The 17,682-nt window shown below is 37.2% G+C and overlaps 3 protein-coding genes across 4 annotated transcripts in view; 2 read left to right on the top strand and 1 right to left on the bottom strand.

The window, feature by feature from the left end:
* The window catches only part of LOC109225556 (BTB/POZ domain-containing protein FBL11), a 42,491-nt gene extending 33,158 nt beyond the window's left edge, over positions 1-9,333 (top strand). For both annotated transcript variants that reach the window (XM_019390264.1, XM_019390265.1), the window contains exons 14-19: positions 5,573-5,816; positions 6,606-6,661; positions 7,818-7,898; positions 8,244-8,288; positions 8,366-8,434; positions 8,736-9,333. In XM_019390264.1, coding sequence (XP_019245809.1) covers positions 5,573-5,816; positions 6,606-6,661; positions 7,818-7,898; positions 8,244-8,288; positions 8,366-8,434; positions 8,736-8,906 — 666 coding nt within the window. In that variant the 3' untranslated portion in view covers positions 8,907-9,333. The remainder of the gene's footprint in view (positions 1-5,572; positions 5,817-6,605; positions 6,662-7,817; positions 7,899-8,243; positions 8,289-8,365; positions 8,435-8,735) is intronic.
* LOC109225555 (protein ELC-like) lies at positions 12,593-14,254 on the bottom strand. Its single transcript, XM_019390263.1, has one exon. The coding sequence runs from the start codon at positions 14,058-14,060 to the stop codon at positions 12,843-12,845; it is 1,218 nt and encodes a 405-aa protein (XP_019245808.1). The 5' UTR covers positions 14,061-14,254; the 3' UTR covers positions 12,593-12,842.
* Positions 15,892-16,338, top strand: LOC109226074. Its single transcript, XM_019390877.1, has one exon. The coding sequence runs from the start codon at positions 15,892-15,894 to the stop codon at positions 16,336-16,338; it is 447 nt and encodes a 148-aa protein (XP_019246422.1).

The following is a 17,682-nucleotide window of genomic DNA, read 5'->3' as shown; positions in this document are numbered from 1 at the left end:
TTACTTATTTTGGACCGGAGGTAGTATAGAAAACAAGATTTCGTCCTTCCACCTCCCACCCCCCCCAACTCCATCATTAGTGGTTGATATTAGTATAATACTATAAATTAGTAGGAAGCATTCAATAGCTTACATATTTGGGGAGCTTTAGTTCCAAAATATCATGGAATTGACGACTTTAAACATAACTGTTAGAAAAGGACGACATGATTGGATTTGATCGTAGCGTTTGAGTTCAGTATCGTTCTACCACTAGATATATTGTGGTGACGTCGGTTAGATAAAATGGTAGAGTTCCCAGCCAACCAATTTCTTACTCCCATCTTCCTACATCTTGTCCTTGCTTTTCGAGTTTTGGGTGCTTTGCATTAAAGAATAATTTATAATATTTACGCAATGAGCGTACTTGTAAGGTAATTAAGTACAAGTTCTTTGTATTACCTAGTGGCAGCAAAGTGGATTAAAAAAATATCCATCCATATTATCCACTAAAAAATAGGTTGGATAATGAATTTCTTAAAAACAGGTCAAATATGGATAAGATTCATATTATCCACTTAAAAATGGATACTTAAGGATTTAACTTTTACATTTGCATAGACTCAAATTGTGGGTTTCTCAAATTTGGGAGATTAGAAATCCTCTCAAAAGTGATCACATTCAAAAAGCCATTATTCACCGGTTAACTCATTTTTTATCTGTATTAAATATGAGAGGCTTAAATATTTTATCCGTTTTTTACATTATCTATTTTGACCCACCCATATTCGACCCGACCCGCCCAATTGCGACCCCTATGTTAAATATTAATTGGTAACACGGTTAAAAAAAGTAACTGATCCGCTATCAAATGTTACATTATTTTGTAATGCAACAAGTTTTTTTAAACTGTTAGTTTACGACCTAAGTCATATTTATTGGGCGAGGAAGCAACAGTGCAAAGTTAACGAGTCATGAATGAACGAAATTCGGGCTTATGTGCACCAAATGTATGTTGGTATGGGCATTAAGGACAGCAAGTTTGGTGTATTTCCATTTCAGAATTGAAAGATCCGTGGCAATACTAGGGGACAATATTATAGTTACCCTTAATGAAGGATGCCTAAAGTAATCAATATTCATCTAAGTCCTGTGAATCATTAATAGACTTCTGTTTCAATTACTTGCAACAAACACAGTTAGACAACGACTAGTCTATTATTTTAGTAAGACATTTAAGTTTTATGGACTTTTTGCTCAAAATAAATTAATACAATTAGGGCACTTAAAGACTCTATAACAAACTATTAGTATACTGTATTTGTAAAAATAATTTTGGAAATATAAATGAATATAAACAGAAATGAACATAAACGAAAATGTCAGAAAACCAATTCGAGCCCACTGAATTCACAGTGTTACCTTAAGGAATTTAATCCCCTCCTAGTACCCAAGGTTATGGATTATTTTCTCCCAGGATAAAACGAATTATACACTGGTGTAGTGGTACTTCAAACCCCAGCGTTTCAGCGAATACAAAATTCGGTAGCAAATCACACTTACTTTTTTGCTTTGTTTGATGCTAAAAGTATGCAGAAGAAGGAGAAGAAACTCAGAAAATCGTAGTGAAATTCTGAGTAGAATAGTGTTGTATTTATAGCCAAAGTTGCGCTGAAATTTGAAGAGGTGCAACTCTTCAGAATGGCTGTTTATGCAAAACGCCCACAACATAAATGTCATTACATAAATGGCCATTTACTCAACAATAAAGAGGAAAAATAAAGAGGAAAAATTGAAGAGGGTAGTTACTTTTCTGTTACCAAAACAGAAAAACGGATTGGATTTAATATTAATATTTAATATTAATATTCTGTTATTAAAACAAATATTTAATAACATTTCTGTTAATATTCTACTATTAACAAATAAATTTGGTCCAAAAAGTTAATCAATCAATCGATCATTTGACCAAATTCAAATCCAAATTCGAATCCGAATCCGAATCCGTACCGTAGCCGTAGCCGAAGCCGAAGCCGAGCCGAGCCGAGCGAGCGACGACGACGACGGCACGAGGCTTGCCTTCTTCTCAACTCTTTAAGAGCTAGAAGAAGAGCAATTGCTTATATACCTATAAAAAATCCATTCCTCTTCCAGTATGGGACAATGCCCATGTGCCAAGGGGGAACTTAAAATTTCACTCAAAAATTTCATTTCCCTCCATTTCCCATTCACCCTCTTTTAAGTATTTAATATATTAATTAAATACATCCAAAACGCATCAATCCCCCACATGAATGGGGAATGGCTATATCACGGAAGTATGCATGAAAAACTGTGTGATTCGCAAGTAAGGATTAATTGCATCTGGATAAGTAGGTTTCCCTTTGAACTTTCCGTAGTGAACTTATGTCGGATATACTCGATCAATCGGTAGATTTGATATTTTTGAACCGTCTAACTTTAGTGTATACCTAGACAACCACAAGTCACACAACCAACCCTTAACCGTCTTTGGTTCTCATTGTTGTGTTCGTTTCAGCCATGAACACCGCCTGGTTTCATAAGCGCGTAGAGAACTGGCCTTACAATGTTCTCCTTGAAGCGGCTAACACTTCACACTTACATAGGTGATTCCTAAACGTGTCATCCCGTAGATACACTATTTGATATACCCCCGTATCAAATTTAGAAATCATTAAAAAGCCTTAATGCTTTATCCTTGGTACTGAACATTGTCTCATCACGAGAATGGACCAAAAGTTTAGTTGACAATGTTGAACCGTCATAAATGACTTTGTTTGATCTCCTTGAACCTAGATCTTGGGATCTCGAGTCTTCTAGGTAGAGTTACCGCCACTATGACTTGTTCTCGGCCACAGTCCCATTCCCCTTGATGACTTCTCAACTACCTCTCTAGTTAGGCCTTTTGTAAGTGGATCCGACACATTATCACTTGACTTTACATAGTCAATCGTGATAATTCCTCTAGAGAGTAATTGTCTAACGGTTTTATGTCTTCGTCGTATATGGCGAGACTTACCGTTATACATAACGCTCCCAGCCCTTCCAATTGCCGCTTGACTATCACAATGTATGCATATTGGTGCCAACGGTTTGGGCCAAAATGGAATATCTTCCAAGAAATTTCGGAGCCATTCAGCTTCTTCACCGGCTTTATCCAAGGCTATGAACTCAGCCTCCATTGTAGAGCGGGCAATACAAGTTTGTTTGGATGACTTCCAAGATACCGCTCCTCCACCAATAGTGAATACATATCCACTTGTGGACTTGGAATCAGTTGATCCGGTGATCCAATTTGCATCACAGTATCCCTCAATGACCGCAGGATATTTATTGTAGTGCAAAGCAAAGTCCTGGGTATGTACTAAATACCCCAAAACTCGTTTCATGGCCATCCAATGAGATTGGCCTGGATTGCTCGTATATCGACTCAATTTACTTATAGCACAAGCTATATCTGGTCGTGTACAATTCATGATGTACATTAAGCAACCCAACACACGAGCATAATCCAATTGTGATATGCTCTGGCCTTTGTCTTTGCTAATGCAAGATTCACATCAATTGGAGTCTTTGCAACTTTAAAGCCCAAGTGCTTGAATTTTTCAAGTACTGTCTTAATATAATGAGATTGTGACAATGCTAGACCTTGAGAAGTCTTATGGATCTTAATTCCTAGAATTAAATCAGCAACTCCCAAGTCTTTCATATCAAACTAGCTAGTTAGCATACGCTTAGTAGCATTTATGTTGGCAATGTCATTACTCATTATGAGCATATCATCCACATATAAGCAAACAATGACTATGTGATTTGGAACATTTCTAATGTACACACATTTATCACATTCATTTTTTTTTAAATCCATTTGACAACATTGTTTGGTCAAATTTAGCATGCCATTGTTTGGGTGCTTGTTTTAATCCGTAAAGGGACTTAACAGATGCGGCGTGTGGACCGCAGAAGCGGATAAGGGCACTGGGGGTGTTCCGCTGAAGTGGGAAGAAGTCCGCAGATGCGGTGTCCGCAGAAGCGGATTTAGACCGCAAAAGCGGTCCTGAGCGAAAGTGTAATTTTCGCAGAAGCGGAGGGAAAACCGCAGAAGCGGTAACCGCAAATGCGGTAATTGGATCGCAGAAGCGAAAATAAGGTCTGGGCAGAAGGGTTTAAAAATTAATATTTCATCCGCGAGCTAAGGTATTTTTCCACCATTTTTGAGCAACCTTGAGAGCTTTTGGACGGAAATTGAAGGGGATTTCGACTGGGTGTGATTGGAGGTGAGTTCTATGGCCTAAATACATGATTTAATGGAAGAATTAACCTAGAAATTTATGGAAATTCATCAAAAAGGGAGAAAAGCTAGGGCTTAGTTTTTGGTATTTTAAAGTGGGTTTTGATGGGTCATTTGAACTTGGATTTGGGAGTTCTTGATATGTATAGACTCGTGGTGAGATAAGGAATCCGATGATGTTAAATTTCTGATTTTTGAGAAGTGGGCCCGGGGCTCGGGTTTTGCAAATTTCGTGAATTTTGATATTTTTCGAGTCTTTTCGATTGGGTTAAGTTCCCTTAGCCTATTGTAACGTNACTCTCTCTCTCTCTCTCTCTCTCTCTCTCTCTCTCTCTCTCTCTTTTGGATAAGGACCACCTTCTAGTGTCTTTACCTTAGTGACAATGGAACATGTATATTTCATGATCAATGGTTTCTTCAAGTAACATGAAGTGTGATGAAAGTTATCTTTACCTTGGGTATTTATCCTTGAAAGTTAAGCTGAAGGGCTGCAACCTGTTTCAAGTCTGATTCTTATTTACCCGGGCTTGAAAACTAAGGTTTCTTCTTTGTCTCTAAATCTGTTCATCTTTACTTGAGATTTCAAAAGCTTGGAGAGAAACTTTTTAATATCATTCAATAAAATGGAGGAATGGAATTTGCTAATTTGTCTGTATATAGTTTCTTTGTTCTTTGAAAGTTCTATTCTGAATCTTACAATTTCTTAGATTATTCGAGACTGGAAATCTGGTCCTTAAGTTGGACTTTGATAAAGCCACCACTCTCGCATTTTCTACATAGATATGATTATATTTTCAAAAAATATTTAATAGTATATAATTTTAGAACTTGTGGTCAAATGTACTTATCAAAAAACAAAAATTGTCGTCGAAGTTATAAAGTTTTGACATCAAAAAGCAAACCCGCAAAGAAATCAGACAGAGGGAGTATACTTTTAGTAATTTTATAACATTAACTTGTAATACTGGGACTTATCAGGGTACAATAGTGCCCTGAGATTCTTCTCTCCAAACTTATTACTTACAGGATCTGACATATACATTTGTTTTTTGATCTGAGTGTACGTAGGTTTGTATGAATTGAGAGTGTCAGTTTTTCATTTCATTGAGCATAGAAAAATAGGGGCATCCAGTTGGTAACACAATCTACCAGACCTCGTTGTGCCTGGAAATCTAACTTCGGTTGCTAACGTAGTTTATCTTGTCCGAGTCTTAAATGATGTGCATTTCAGACTGGTCCTTGAAATCAGTGTCGCCTACTTAGCATTACTGATCTTAACAGGTAATATCTGATTCTGTTGTAAGAAATGTCTTGGAGACCTTAAAAAACTTGCAAGTGTTAGCTCTTTGCTATTGCTTCGGTGATATCTCCTCTCTAAGCTTCCAGTTCAGTGCACCGTGTTTGAGGAAATTGAAGCTTGAAAGAGTAACATCACAGATGACCGATGATGATTTACTTACCCTTACTCAGAATTGCATGAACATAACAGAGCTTTCGCTGGTGGGATGCAGACGTCTTATTTCAGGTTTGCATTACTCTCAACAACATCTTGTTTGAATTTTTATGATGTTTGGAATCTTCTCCTCTGTCTGAGATTCATCCAGTTGTAACAAACAAATCTACTTCGCTATTCTTCTTTCTCCAGATCAATTAGACATTAACCACAGCTATGCCTCAATCCCAAGCTAGTTAGGGTTGGCTATATAAATCCTCGCTATCCATGTTGCTCCATTTATCCCCTCAATCTAATGTTAAAACCGTTTAGGTTCTCTAGCACTAGAAGTTCTCTGCATATTTTACAGGCATACAAATCTCTAACAACACTAAGACTCCTAACAGACATTGTACCCAAAGTAAGTGTACCAACATGACTAAGCCTTAATCGAACTAGTTGGTATTGCTTATGTGGGTCCTTTTCGTCCACTGTGCCTTTATTTTCACCAAGTCTACCTAGTTTCGAAGAGATTGTAGGTCTTTTGAAATAACTTTCTTGCATGTGATTTAGGTATACCTCATCCCTTTAAACTGCAATCCGCTCTTATCTCACCTCAACTTCATTTTTCTTATGTTGGCTAAACAGGCGGTGCATATATTCTATCTTCTGCCTACCCTAACTAAATCCTCACTCTCTAGAAAGTTTCTACATTTTTCAACTTTGTTGACACCCTCTCTAATTTCGCCAATTAACACAATATTGTTTGCAAATAGCATACATCACAGGGACTGTATATTGTTAGTGCATTCATGCTTGGGGTAAACAAGTATGGGCAAAATGCAAATAAATGGTTTATGACCTTATAGTGTTTCTTTGCAGAGTCACAAGATACTATTTCAAATGGTTGGCCAGGGTTGATCTCTCTTCATTTAGAGGTGTGCCATTGCTATTGTCACTCCACTTATTATATACCTGCTGTCATGTTTCTTTTTGAAATTTCTAATTCTTCAAGCTGAAGAAAGAATAATATTTTATTTAAATTTGCCTAGGTGATCGGATTCTTAAATGGTACAGCTTCCAAATGATTTCCCTAGCATATTAGGTGTATTCTTTTAGGCCATTAAATATTTCTTCACTTGCGATTGTTGCAACTTAAGTTTTCCGACAACATTTCTAACAAAAGGAAAAAGGTTATTTTCAGAAGAGAAGCATACACGGTAGGAATCTGAAGATTCCACGGGTGAAAAGCAGAGAGAAACATTTGTCAATGGATGCAGACCTCCTATTAAGCCATGTATCCAATTATCAACTACAGAATTTGGTATCAACTGTAGTACTACAAAGAGAATTACCAGAGATCAGAATCTCTACGAAGTTGGATGCTTAACAATGAAGTGTCTCATACAATCCGAAGGTGTAAACAATACCCTGTTATAAGAATTAAGACGCTCCTAAGTAAACATGCCACGAAATCAAGAAAAAAAGATAAAATAGAGCTCAAGCACTTTGATCAATGTTTGCAAAGAGGTTAACAGGCTGGCAATCCACTATTGAGAAATAGTTTCAAACTCCCAATGAGAAGTGTAATTTACCTGAGATCCTGATCTCTTAAAATAGCTGACGCAGACAGACCTAAACCCTGTTAAATCCTAAACTGCAGCCTGACAAGTTCAGATCAACTGTTTCTGAATTTATGCTTCTCCGGAACATACCGTCTATATCAGTAACGGAGGGCTGATGCATAAGAAGCATTTAATTAATGAGTTCGATTTCATGTCATATTTTGTCATCTCAGAAGCATTTAGTTGATGAGTTCCATTTCATGTCACATTTTGGTTTTTCTGTTAGCTATTTAGTACTCCATATGATAGGACATATAGCTAGTTTCATTTTCAGACGACGTAGATATAGATCCGATGCCCAACCAAAAAGCAATTCAAATTTCAGTCTTTTCAAGCGTTCTTTATGTCTTGTTGCATCGCTAGTATCTTTGAGCCAAATGATTTGATACTTATTTTGTTTATTTCCTCAGGAAATGTAATGTAGTTGCCTCTGTTCTCTCACAATTTCATTTGGACTAATCTTGTTTAGGACTGTGGTGAAGTGACTGCCAAGGGTGTCACTTCGCTTAAGAATTGTCAAGCACTTGAAGATCTTTTATTACGCCATAATGTAAGTCTTCTACTATTTAATATCCTGCACCCCTGTAGATCAAATAAAATCAAATAGAGGAGCATCACTAATACTGGACAATAAATTTCAGAGGATGTGGTAGATATGATACAAACTTAAATCTGATTCTTATTTCCTTTTTGTTCTAGTCATAAGGACTTCTAGGAAGTCTGAGTGAATCCAGTCACACTCTTTGCGACTGTACAAACTTAGTGATGTTTTTAGGGTTGCTGAAATGACATTGTCGCCATGATTTTACTGTTAAGTGAGGTACCTATATGCTTTTGAAGATGCTGTTGTACACAAATGTTGCTACTGAACTGAAATTCAACTTTTGAATGATAGGGCTGTGGAATAGACAGAAATTTTATTATCCATGCCGCTTCAAGGGTAAGCACAGATAATGTATTTTTCTCTTCAAGGACATGAACCCTGAGGTGTCGTAATAATATTTGTTATGCAATTAGATGCCACTGCTTCGGAAGGTAGCACTTGATGTTTGCGATGCAAAGGATGGTGACTTTGATCTTCCAGATGTAAGCTTTCTGACTGTTACGCTCTTCTATTGCTCTAATGTACATATTCATACCCCTTTCTTTTCAAAATTATTTTTCCAATGTTAAACCTTTTTGCAGCCGCAATAGTTGTATTACTCTTCAGCTTCTTGCATATTCATGACTAAAGTGGTTCAAATGAATCTTCTTTTCAGTGTCTAGAGTAGTGCTTGGTGTCATTATATTTATGCTATAACCTCATATTCTGGTATGATTGCAAGAAGTCTTTAGTAATCTAGACAGCCTCTATAATGTCGTCCTGATATTTGTATTTCTGGTTCAGTTTAACAGGCGCTCCTTAAGCATTGTGAAAATAGCAAGATGCAATCTAAAAAGGCGCACTTTAGATTCCATGAAATCTGGGCGTTGCACTACTCCAGTGCATGCAGAAACTTTGATATTGACACGGGACAGTGAGAAACTCTCGAGAACTGTTGTCAGGGAAAGATTATAGCAATTATAGCGAGAAATGTTAATATGGCGACTTGAACGTATGCACATTTACTGGAATGAAGCAATGGGTAGCAAAGCGGTCAAGTCATATTGCTAGGCTCGTGGAGACTGCCTGAAAATATTGGGAGTTTGAGCTCCTAATATAAAGAGCTCTAATGCAATACTTGGTATTCTTGGTCTGTTGTAACCTTTTCATTAAGTTTGGTTTAACACAAAACGAGGAAACACATTTGCACTTGTGAAACCAGCATATTAGATGAGAAAGTAGATTGACTTGTCTGCATTTAACGTTCTTTTATTTATGGAATTTAATGGAAGAAGAAGAATAGGCGGCATGAGTTAGAAAATGCTGTTCCCACCATTGACAAAAAGATATGATATCTACCTCCTCAGTGTGCTTGCCTTTTCACTTCACTTTAAATGGACCATTTCTTTGTTCAGAGTTTCCCCCTTAGCTTGGTGCTCACCTAATATCCTCTTACGTTTCCCTCAGTTGTCACTATATTATATTGCACACTTATCTTCCTATCAATCAAGCTAATCTTCGATTCCTTTTCTTTTTTGGGTGTTCAAGGGAACAAAGTGTCTTGGTATCATTTCTTCCAGCGCTTATTTAAACTGAGCCCTTTTATTGGAATTTATTTTTAGAGGAATTAAAACTTGTAATTTTAATTTAACATACTTTACAATTTGATTCGGTATATACACACATGGACGCACACACTTATGTAGATGATTCTTAAGTAAGAAGTGGATTATAATTTTTAAACAACGGAAACTGCTATTCTTTTTAAAAAAATTGTACTGTTGGTAGATATGTTTGCCCCCAGTATGAACTGGAGGGTTTCGCCCGTAATGATAAGATTGAGTGCAGAAGAAACACCAATTAAAAAAATCAAAGCAACAAAGTTCGAGCATCCATCCCGATGAACTGGGTTCTAGGAGCAAACCATTAGCAACACCGTAGGCGACCATCTGAGAATACCTTGGATGCATATTACATGAAAAGCATAAGCATTGTCTCCATATCATACAAACCTATTTCTATTTTAGACATCTTAAGATGTTTAACGTAATTCAACTGCCAGACAGCTATCTAGCTTCAAGAATTCAAATTTAATGAACAATTTCAAATTTCAAGGTTTACTGAGATGTCTATCATACTAACTTTTCACTTCAATAATCTTTTTTTTTTTCATTATCACTAATAATATAATAGGCATGTCAAACAACTTAGACCCTATGTCCAATCAAATTTATATGAGACGGAAAGAAAAACTTTTACGATTCCATATATAATGCAAAGTACACGAGAAACTTGTAAGCTTACATGCCACGCTGCTAGAAAACTATGTACAAAAGGAAATGCAAATGAATCTGAAAAGAATGTTATCGCTATATCTATACCTTCTCAAATAGTCCACTAAGAACCATCCAAGTGCAGTTCCCTACTTTGTACAGTTAAACAATTAACAAAAACCGTCTGATTATTGACTGTTTGAAGGAATTGGATGGCAGCTGAATTTTAGAAGACATTTCAACAACTGGGGAATCAATGGAATTAGCCAGTTACTAAATTCATTGGAATCTTATACTTTGGATGACAGTAAGAGAGATTCCCTAAGATGATAGGTGGAGAAGAATGGAATCTTCTCTGTCAAGAGCTGTTACAGCATGCTGCAGGAAAGGGTGATAATTGGGAAGTGGAGTGGCCATGGAAGCTGCTTTGGTCATTGAGCAACAGCACAAGCTAATGTGTTGTCAAAAGTATATATCAGCCGGACCCGGTTAATGACTTTTTGAAAGTGACAGCAAGACAGGAATCAACATCCAAACTACAAGCAAAAAAGTACCATATTCTCATAATAAAGTATTCAATTTTCTACTCAGTTTTCAACTAGTGTCAACAGTAAACGATGAACCCGAGACGTGTACCTCAAGTTCAAGATAATGTCTATCTCAGGCTTCTATCATTTTTGTTGGAGATGCTAAGCTTGACCGAATCATTAGCCGTGAGCATGATTTAGAGGGTGTTTGGATTGGCTTATTTTAAGTGCTTAGGCTTTTAAGCACTTTCTAGTTTTTGTGGTGTTTGGCAATGATAAAAATTGCTTAAAAGTACTTACTTTTAGGCGTGAAAAGTACAAAAATAAGCCAAAAGCTGGGTATTATCAACTTATGGCTTTCGGCTTTTAGCTTAAAAGCTACTTTTTAAAAGCCATCCAAACACCCTCTTAATCTCTAAGACTTCCAGATCAAAATGCCCAGGGCATAAGACCACTAAAATCCTATCATTCTTTGAATTCCATTTTCCAGAAGAAATAGTTCGAAATTATATATTAAGCTCTTACCCTTTTCAAAAGAATTCTTTTTTTTTTATTTGCACCGGGTGTCCGAGTCTCTAAGAATTCTGCACTCAATAGACCCTCAACTTGAAGCCAGATTCATCATCCATACAAAGGACAGTTCACCACTATAAGTTATTCTAATCACCACCAATTGGAGTTCCTCATCAGACACCACCAAAACATAGAACATATTAACCAACAAACTCCATCCCAGACAAGGAAAAAATAGTGCTTCTGGTCCCCCTTCCCCAAAAGAACCTAGAAAGTATGGAAATTGAACAATCATATAGCATATTTAACTATATGTATCAGAAAAAATTACTTAGGTTCTTATGTAAAAGAGAGTTTAGAACTACTCTTATCTAGTTTCTTACTTTTGATTGTTGCTACGCATATCTAGTTATCCTTTTGAATGTTAAACTTTTGGCCTACAGTGATAGTGACAAATAAGCAATAGTTTGGATCTTGTACTTGTTTACTTCATCAGTACTTAGTGGAGATGATTGGTTGGCAACAGCTAGATAATTGTAATTGCAGCAATGCCAATATGTGGGCGAAAAGTATCTGATAGAGGTAAACTAAATAAATGGAAGGTTTTAGGTGATGAGGCTCCCAGCCGAAAAATTAGGAAACGAGACAGACCTAGAGGTGCATGAAAACCTAAAATGATTTCTCCTCTTGAAATATATTTCAAGTATTTTATTCTTTAACGTGTAACAAGTCGTTATAAATCTAGTGATTTCTCTAAAAGAGTACTCTTTTGATAAGTCTAAACTAACTTATGTATTTCTTTCATAATGTGGTTTAAAAACCACACAAGAATGTATTCTATAAGGCGTTGCACAGTAGTTTTTCCCCAGCCAAAGTTCCTGGCCTTGGACCAATGAGTGTGATTCCATGTCGCAGCAAACCCATGCAGACATTTCATATAAATGGTATTTACATCTCTAAAACTTACACTACTCTACTGTTGCTTTAGCATTTTCTTCCACTCTCACTAAATAAGTCAAACATCTTTGAATTCAGTGATTATAGTGATTACTCAAATACCATCAGATGGAGTAACTTCTACAATTTCATATACAATGCAAAGTTCTTGAGAAAGTCCTAAACCTAACATGCCCCATGCTAGAAAATAAGACCACAAAAATATACAAAGAGTATCGAACAGAATGTTGATCACTATACCTATACCTTCTTAAATTATGCAATGTTCAAGTTCTACTACTGCAATTTAAAATATTCCTCGGAAGAAGAAAGAGTTGGAACCTCTCACTACTCATTTTTTAGAGGGTGAAAGCAAACTAATCATTGGTCCCAATGCCACAGAAAATTGCAATGACTTGATAAAGAAATGAAAATTGTGGATATCAGTTGCACAGGGTAAAATCCCTCAAGTATGATTATACTTCAGTAACAAAATGATACAATCAATAAACCAAAATCTAACACCCACGCCAAAATGTAGTGTCAAGATCTATTTCCAGGGATATAGCACATTGACAGATTATTCACAAGTAAACCAACCTTGAAAACCATATTGACCGACGGTCTGTTGTGAACAAGACTGCAAGTGATTCTGACATCCATCACAATGCATAAGGCGACGATGCTCTAGAAGCCATATTAGCAACTTGAGCCTGCATCTGAGCAGCCCTAACCTTTGATGCAGTGGCGCGATGAAAGAATTGCTCGCGTGACAACGACCTCACGTTCCTCAAGTACTGATCAAAAGGTATTGTCCCGTCCTGTATAGCTTTGTCCAACGAATAAATCACATCCTCAATCGCCAAATCAGATGCCGTGCAATCCAGCATCTGCTTGGAAAGATGATCGCACGGCTCAAATGCTGTATCCACATCCACATTCCCTAAATTTGTCATTTTCGCCTCGTTTTCTCTCAGCCATCCCTCTAATACATCACTATTCATCAGAACCATCTGTAATTGCTGCTCTAAACCCTCCTTCTCGTCCTGCATTTCCTTTAAACCTTCGTTCAATCGCTCCTCACGCTGCCTCAACACTCCTTGAGCATTAAACAACCCCTCCATATCAGCCTCCCGCGCTTCTCTCAACGCTAATATATCAGTATGCAGCTTAACAACAAGCTTATCTATGGCATTCCTCTTATAAACCTCCGACGGATCGTCCATTATCCTCCCCGTACTACCACTCCCATAAGGTGATTGTGGAAATGCCCGAGGAGGTATTGCGGGCCGAATTACACCACCCGGCCCAACCGGCGAATTATTATTATTCGAAAAACTCGTACTGGGCGGAGGATGAGGGCTCGGGCTGGGGCTAGGGTTAGGGTTTGGACGACGCTGGGCATAAAGCGGAGGATCACGGCCAAAGAAATGACTCAAATTACGAGCCAATTCGACGAGATTAGAACTAGGGTAAATCCAATTCTGCAAATAAGGGATCGACACAACCCCGGACGGATTCACAAACTGATGCGGGCGCTTGATGATCATGTCGCGTGTGGGATTCACGAACACCAAAGGCGAGTGACGAGGATAAGATTCCATCAGCCAGATAATAACGGGGATGTTGTACGTGACGTCTTGATAAACCATCGGGACGGTGCCGTCGGCTTGTAAGAGATTAACGGTGCGGCCGTCGTTGTGAGTGAAAGTAGCGGTTTTAGGCTGAAGTGAAGGGTAAGTTTCGATGAGCGACAACAGGTGCTGCCGGATTAGCCATTTGACGTCTTCGGTGTACGGAAGTGCGGAAGGGCCGCGCTGTGAGAGAACGCTACTGAGGAATTGTTGAGTGTATTGGGCGGAATTCGGTGGCGGCATCATCGGAGATCGAGGGTTTTGAGGTGAAAAGTGGATCTGTTGAGGGATTTAAGAGAGAAGAGAAGAAGAGAAAAGGTTGCTTCGAGAGATAGTGTACCGCGTACGGCGCGCCCAAGGAGTTTTGAGGGAATTACTGGGAAATTTAACGGAGGAGTAAGGGGGAGGAGAAACGAAGAGGTGACATATACTTGAGTTAATTCCCTAATAAGAAATGGTTAATGCACTACTCTCTCATGTCCAAAATAAGTGATTTTTTGGCATTTTTTTTGTGGTCCAAAATAAGTTATTTTTTCATATTTCAAGAATGAATTAATTATTTTTTTCCTACATTGTCCTTGAAGTAAATGGTGTTGGAATATGTGTTAGGAGTGTTTATGTGAGATAGTAAAGGTTAATATGGTCAATTCCATTGCTAATTAATGCTAAAAGATGGATTTCTTAATTTGGGTGAAAACATCCAGAAAATCACTTATTTTGGACCGGAGGGAGTACTATCTTTGATTGTCACGCAAAATAATACTATATTTAACATTTATGTCCTTCCTACAACGGGTAATAGTCGTGGAATCACCTAGTGGTGATTGGGTCAAAGTAAGCTCCTTATATCACATCTCTTAGGGTGTGATCGTTCCTCGGACCTACATATGCGGAATACTTTGTGCACTATATGCGGAATGCTTTGTGCATTAGGCATGTCTTTCACACACCTATTTATCACTGTATATGATTATATCTTATATAGTTTCACTTTAATTTTAACTCTTCAGGTTGAGCAGCCCCAAAAAAGACAACATGAAGTGCAAATTAGTAGTGAACTCATGAGGACGAGGGGGAGGTAAGGCTGGATTCTCAAGTCATCCTCAATCGGGGTAGTTTCAAGTACTTTGGGTCATTAATCCAAGGTGACGGGGAGGTTGACGAGGATGTCACACCGTATTGGAGCATGATGGATGAAGTGGAGGCTTGCCTCCGGTGTAGGGCTGGGCATATATTGGGTATAACCGATAAACCGAACCGATAAAATGCTATTGGGTTATTGGTAGTTCAATAACGGTTTAATGTTATTTGACTAATGGGTTATCGGTTCGGGTCTCGGTTTGTCCAATTTTATTAACGGTTTAACCGATAGCCCAATAAGCTTTATCAAAATTATAATTTTACCCATTAAGTATATAAAACCATCTTATGGCTTCATTTTCTCCACTCTCGGCAGTTACTCTTCATCTTCTGACCTTAATCTTAGAGTAAGTTTTAAACTTTTCTGAATTTAGTTTTTCAATTAAGATTTTAGTTTTAAACTTTAGAGAATTAATTGTTCATATTTGTAGTTTTTCTATTCGTTTCTTTTGTTGCACTGATTCTTTAGTATTTAGAAGATTATGATTTTTATTATTTTCCTGTGAATTATGTCCGCCCGCAGTGAGATAGTTAGTTAGATTAGATTGTTGAATATCTTATCCCTTACTCATATTAACTTATAACTTTGAAAATTTAGATAATTCATTGGAATTTTCAAAAGCAAAGAAAGTTTTATTTTCTAAGTTGAAATTTAATCTCTCTTCTCTTAAGAACAAAAATTCAATTCCTTTCTCTTAATAGTATGGTCACGATTTCTATAATAAAAACATGAATTTTTTGGATAGTTTTTATTCTTATCGGGTAAACCGATAACCGAAACAATAAGGATTGATAACCAATACCCGATAATCGATATCTGATCGGTTCGGTTATCGATTTGGTATATTTGTAAACCGATATCCGATATGAAGAACCGATAATATTCACAACCGAACCGACCGATGCCCACCCCTACTCCGGTGTCTTGTGTGATAAGATGGTGCCATCAAGACTTAAAGGTAAATTCTACAGAGTGGTGATTAGACCGGCCATGTTGTATGAGGCGAAATGTTGTGCGGTAAATAACTCCCATTTCCAAAAGTTGAAGGTAGCGGAAACGAGAATGTTGAGATGGATGTGTTGGTATGCCAGGAGAGACAGGATCAGGAATGAGGTTATTCGGGATAAGGTGGGAGTAGCTTCCATGGAGGAAAAGCTTCGACAAGTGAGGCTGAGATGGTACGGGAATGTGAGAAACAGATGCCCGGAGGCACCAGTAAGGAGGTGTGAAAGGTTGCACATGAGGGATCTAAGGAAGGGTAGAGGGAGGCCTAAGATGTATTTGGGTAAGGTGATTAGACATGATATGACGCTTCTGCAGCTTACTAAGGATATGACCCTTGATAGAAAGTTGTGGAGGTTGAAGATTAGGATAAAAGGTTAGTCGGTAGTATAGCGTACATCCCTTTCTTTTCGATAGCTTTAGCATGACACTAGTTGTGGCCTATTCTTTGCATATTATTGCCTGATATTGCTTTTGGTTCATTTTGTTTATATATATATATATATATATATATATATATATATATATATATATATATATATATATATATATATATATATTGCATTCATTTATTGTTGATTATTGTGCTTAGCTGAGACGAGGGTCTTTTAGAAATATTCTCTCTACCTGCTCAAAGTAAGGGTAAAATTTGCTTACACACTAACCTCCTCAAAGGGGCATTTGCATCTATACTCGTTTTTTGTGCCACATTTTAACTTGTGCCCGCTTTGCAAAAAAAATTGCAAGCGTACCCGCTTTTTCACATAACTTCAGCCCACGGGGCTGAAGTTTTTCTTTTGTACTGGAAAACTTCAGCTGAAGTTTTTGTCTTTGTAACCGAAAAACTTAAGCAGTTTTCCAGCTTAAGTTTTCCAGTTATAAAATAAAAATTTAAGCAGTTTCCAGCTTAAGTTTTCTAGTTATACAATAAAAACTTAAGCTCTAGAGCTTAAGTTTTCTAGTTATAAAATAGAAACTTAAGCAGTTTCTAGCTTAAGTTTTCCAGTTATAAAATAAAAACTTAAGCAGTTTCCAGCTTAAGTTTTCCAGTTATAAAATAAAAACTTAAGCAGTTTCCAGCTTAAGTTTTTCAGTTATAAAATAAAAACTTAAGCAGTTTCCAGCTTAAGTTTTCAGTTATAAAATAAAAACTTAAGCAGTTTCCAGCTGAAGTTTTCCAGTTATAAAACAAAAACTTCAGCTCTTTCCCGTTATAAAATAAAAACCTCAGCTCTAGTTTTCCAGTTATAAAATAAAAACTTCAAGTTTTTGTGTTGTAACTGAAAAACTTCAGTTGTGTTGTAACTGGAAAACTTCAGCTCTAAAGCTGAAGTTTGCCAGTTATAAAATAAAAACTTCAGCTAGAGCTGAAGTTTCCTAGTTATAAAATAAAAACTTCAGCTCTAGAGCTGAAGTTTTTGTTTAGTAACCCGAAAACTTCAGCTCTAGTTATAAAATAAAAACTTCAGCTTTAGTAACCCGAAAACTTCAGCTATAGAGCTGAAGTTTCTCAGTTATAAAGGGAAGCTGAAGTTTTTTAAAAAGTGGGTACGGATGCAAACAAAAAGACAAAGCGGCTACAGGTTAAAGAGGGGCGCCCAAATAGGGTGCCCCGTGCAATTTTTACCTCCTCAAACCCCACTTATGATAATGTACTGGGTATATTGTTGTTGTTGTTCTTAAGGCTAAATTCAATTATTACCCTATTTATTTCTCGCTTTGGTA

This window comes from Nicotiana attenuata, chromosome 5 (assembly GCF_001879085.1).
Source record: "Nicotiana attenuata strain UT chromosome 5, NIATTr2, whole genome shotgun sequence".
NCBI lineage: Eukaryota > Viridiplantae > Streptophyta > Magnoliopsida > Solanales > Solanaceae > Nicotiana > Nicotiana attenuata.
Note: the sequence above shows the minus strand (reverse complement) of the source record. Positions and strands in the feature narration are given on the sequence as shown.

Excerpts from the sequence above, each read along its gene's own strand:
- LOC109226074 (XM_019390877.1), top strand. The coding sequence starts at position 15,892 with ATGGTGCCATCAAGACTTAAAGGTAAATTCTACAGAGTGGTGATTAGA.
- LOC109225555 (XM_019390263.1), bottom strand. The coding sequence starts at position 14,060 with ATGATGCCGCCACCGAATTCCGCCCAATACACTCAACAATTCCTCAGT.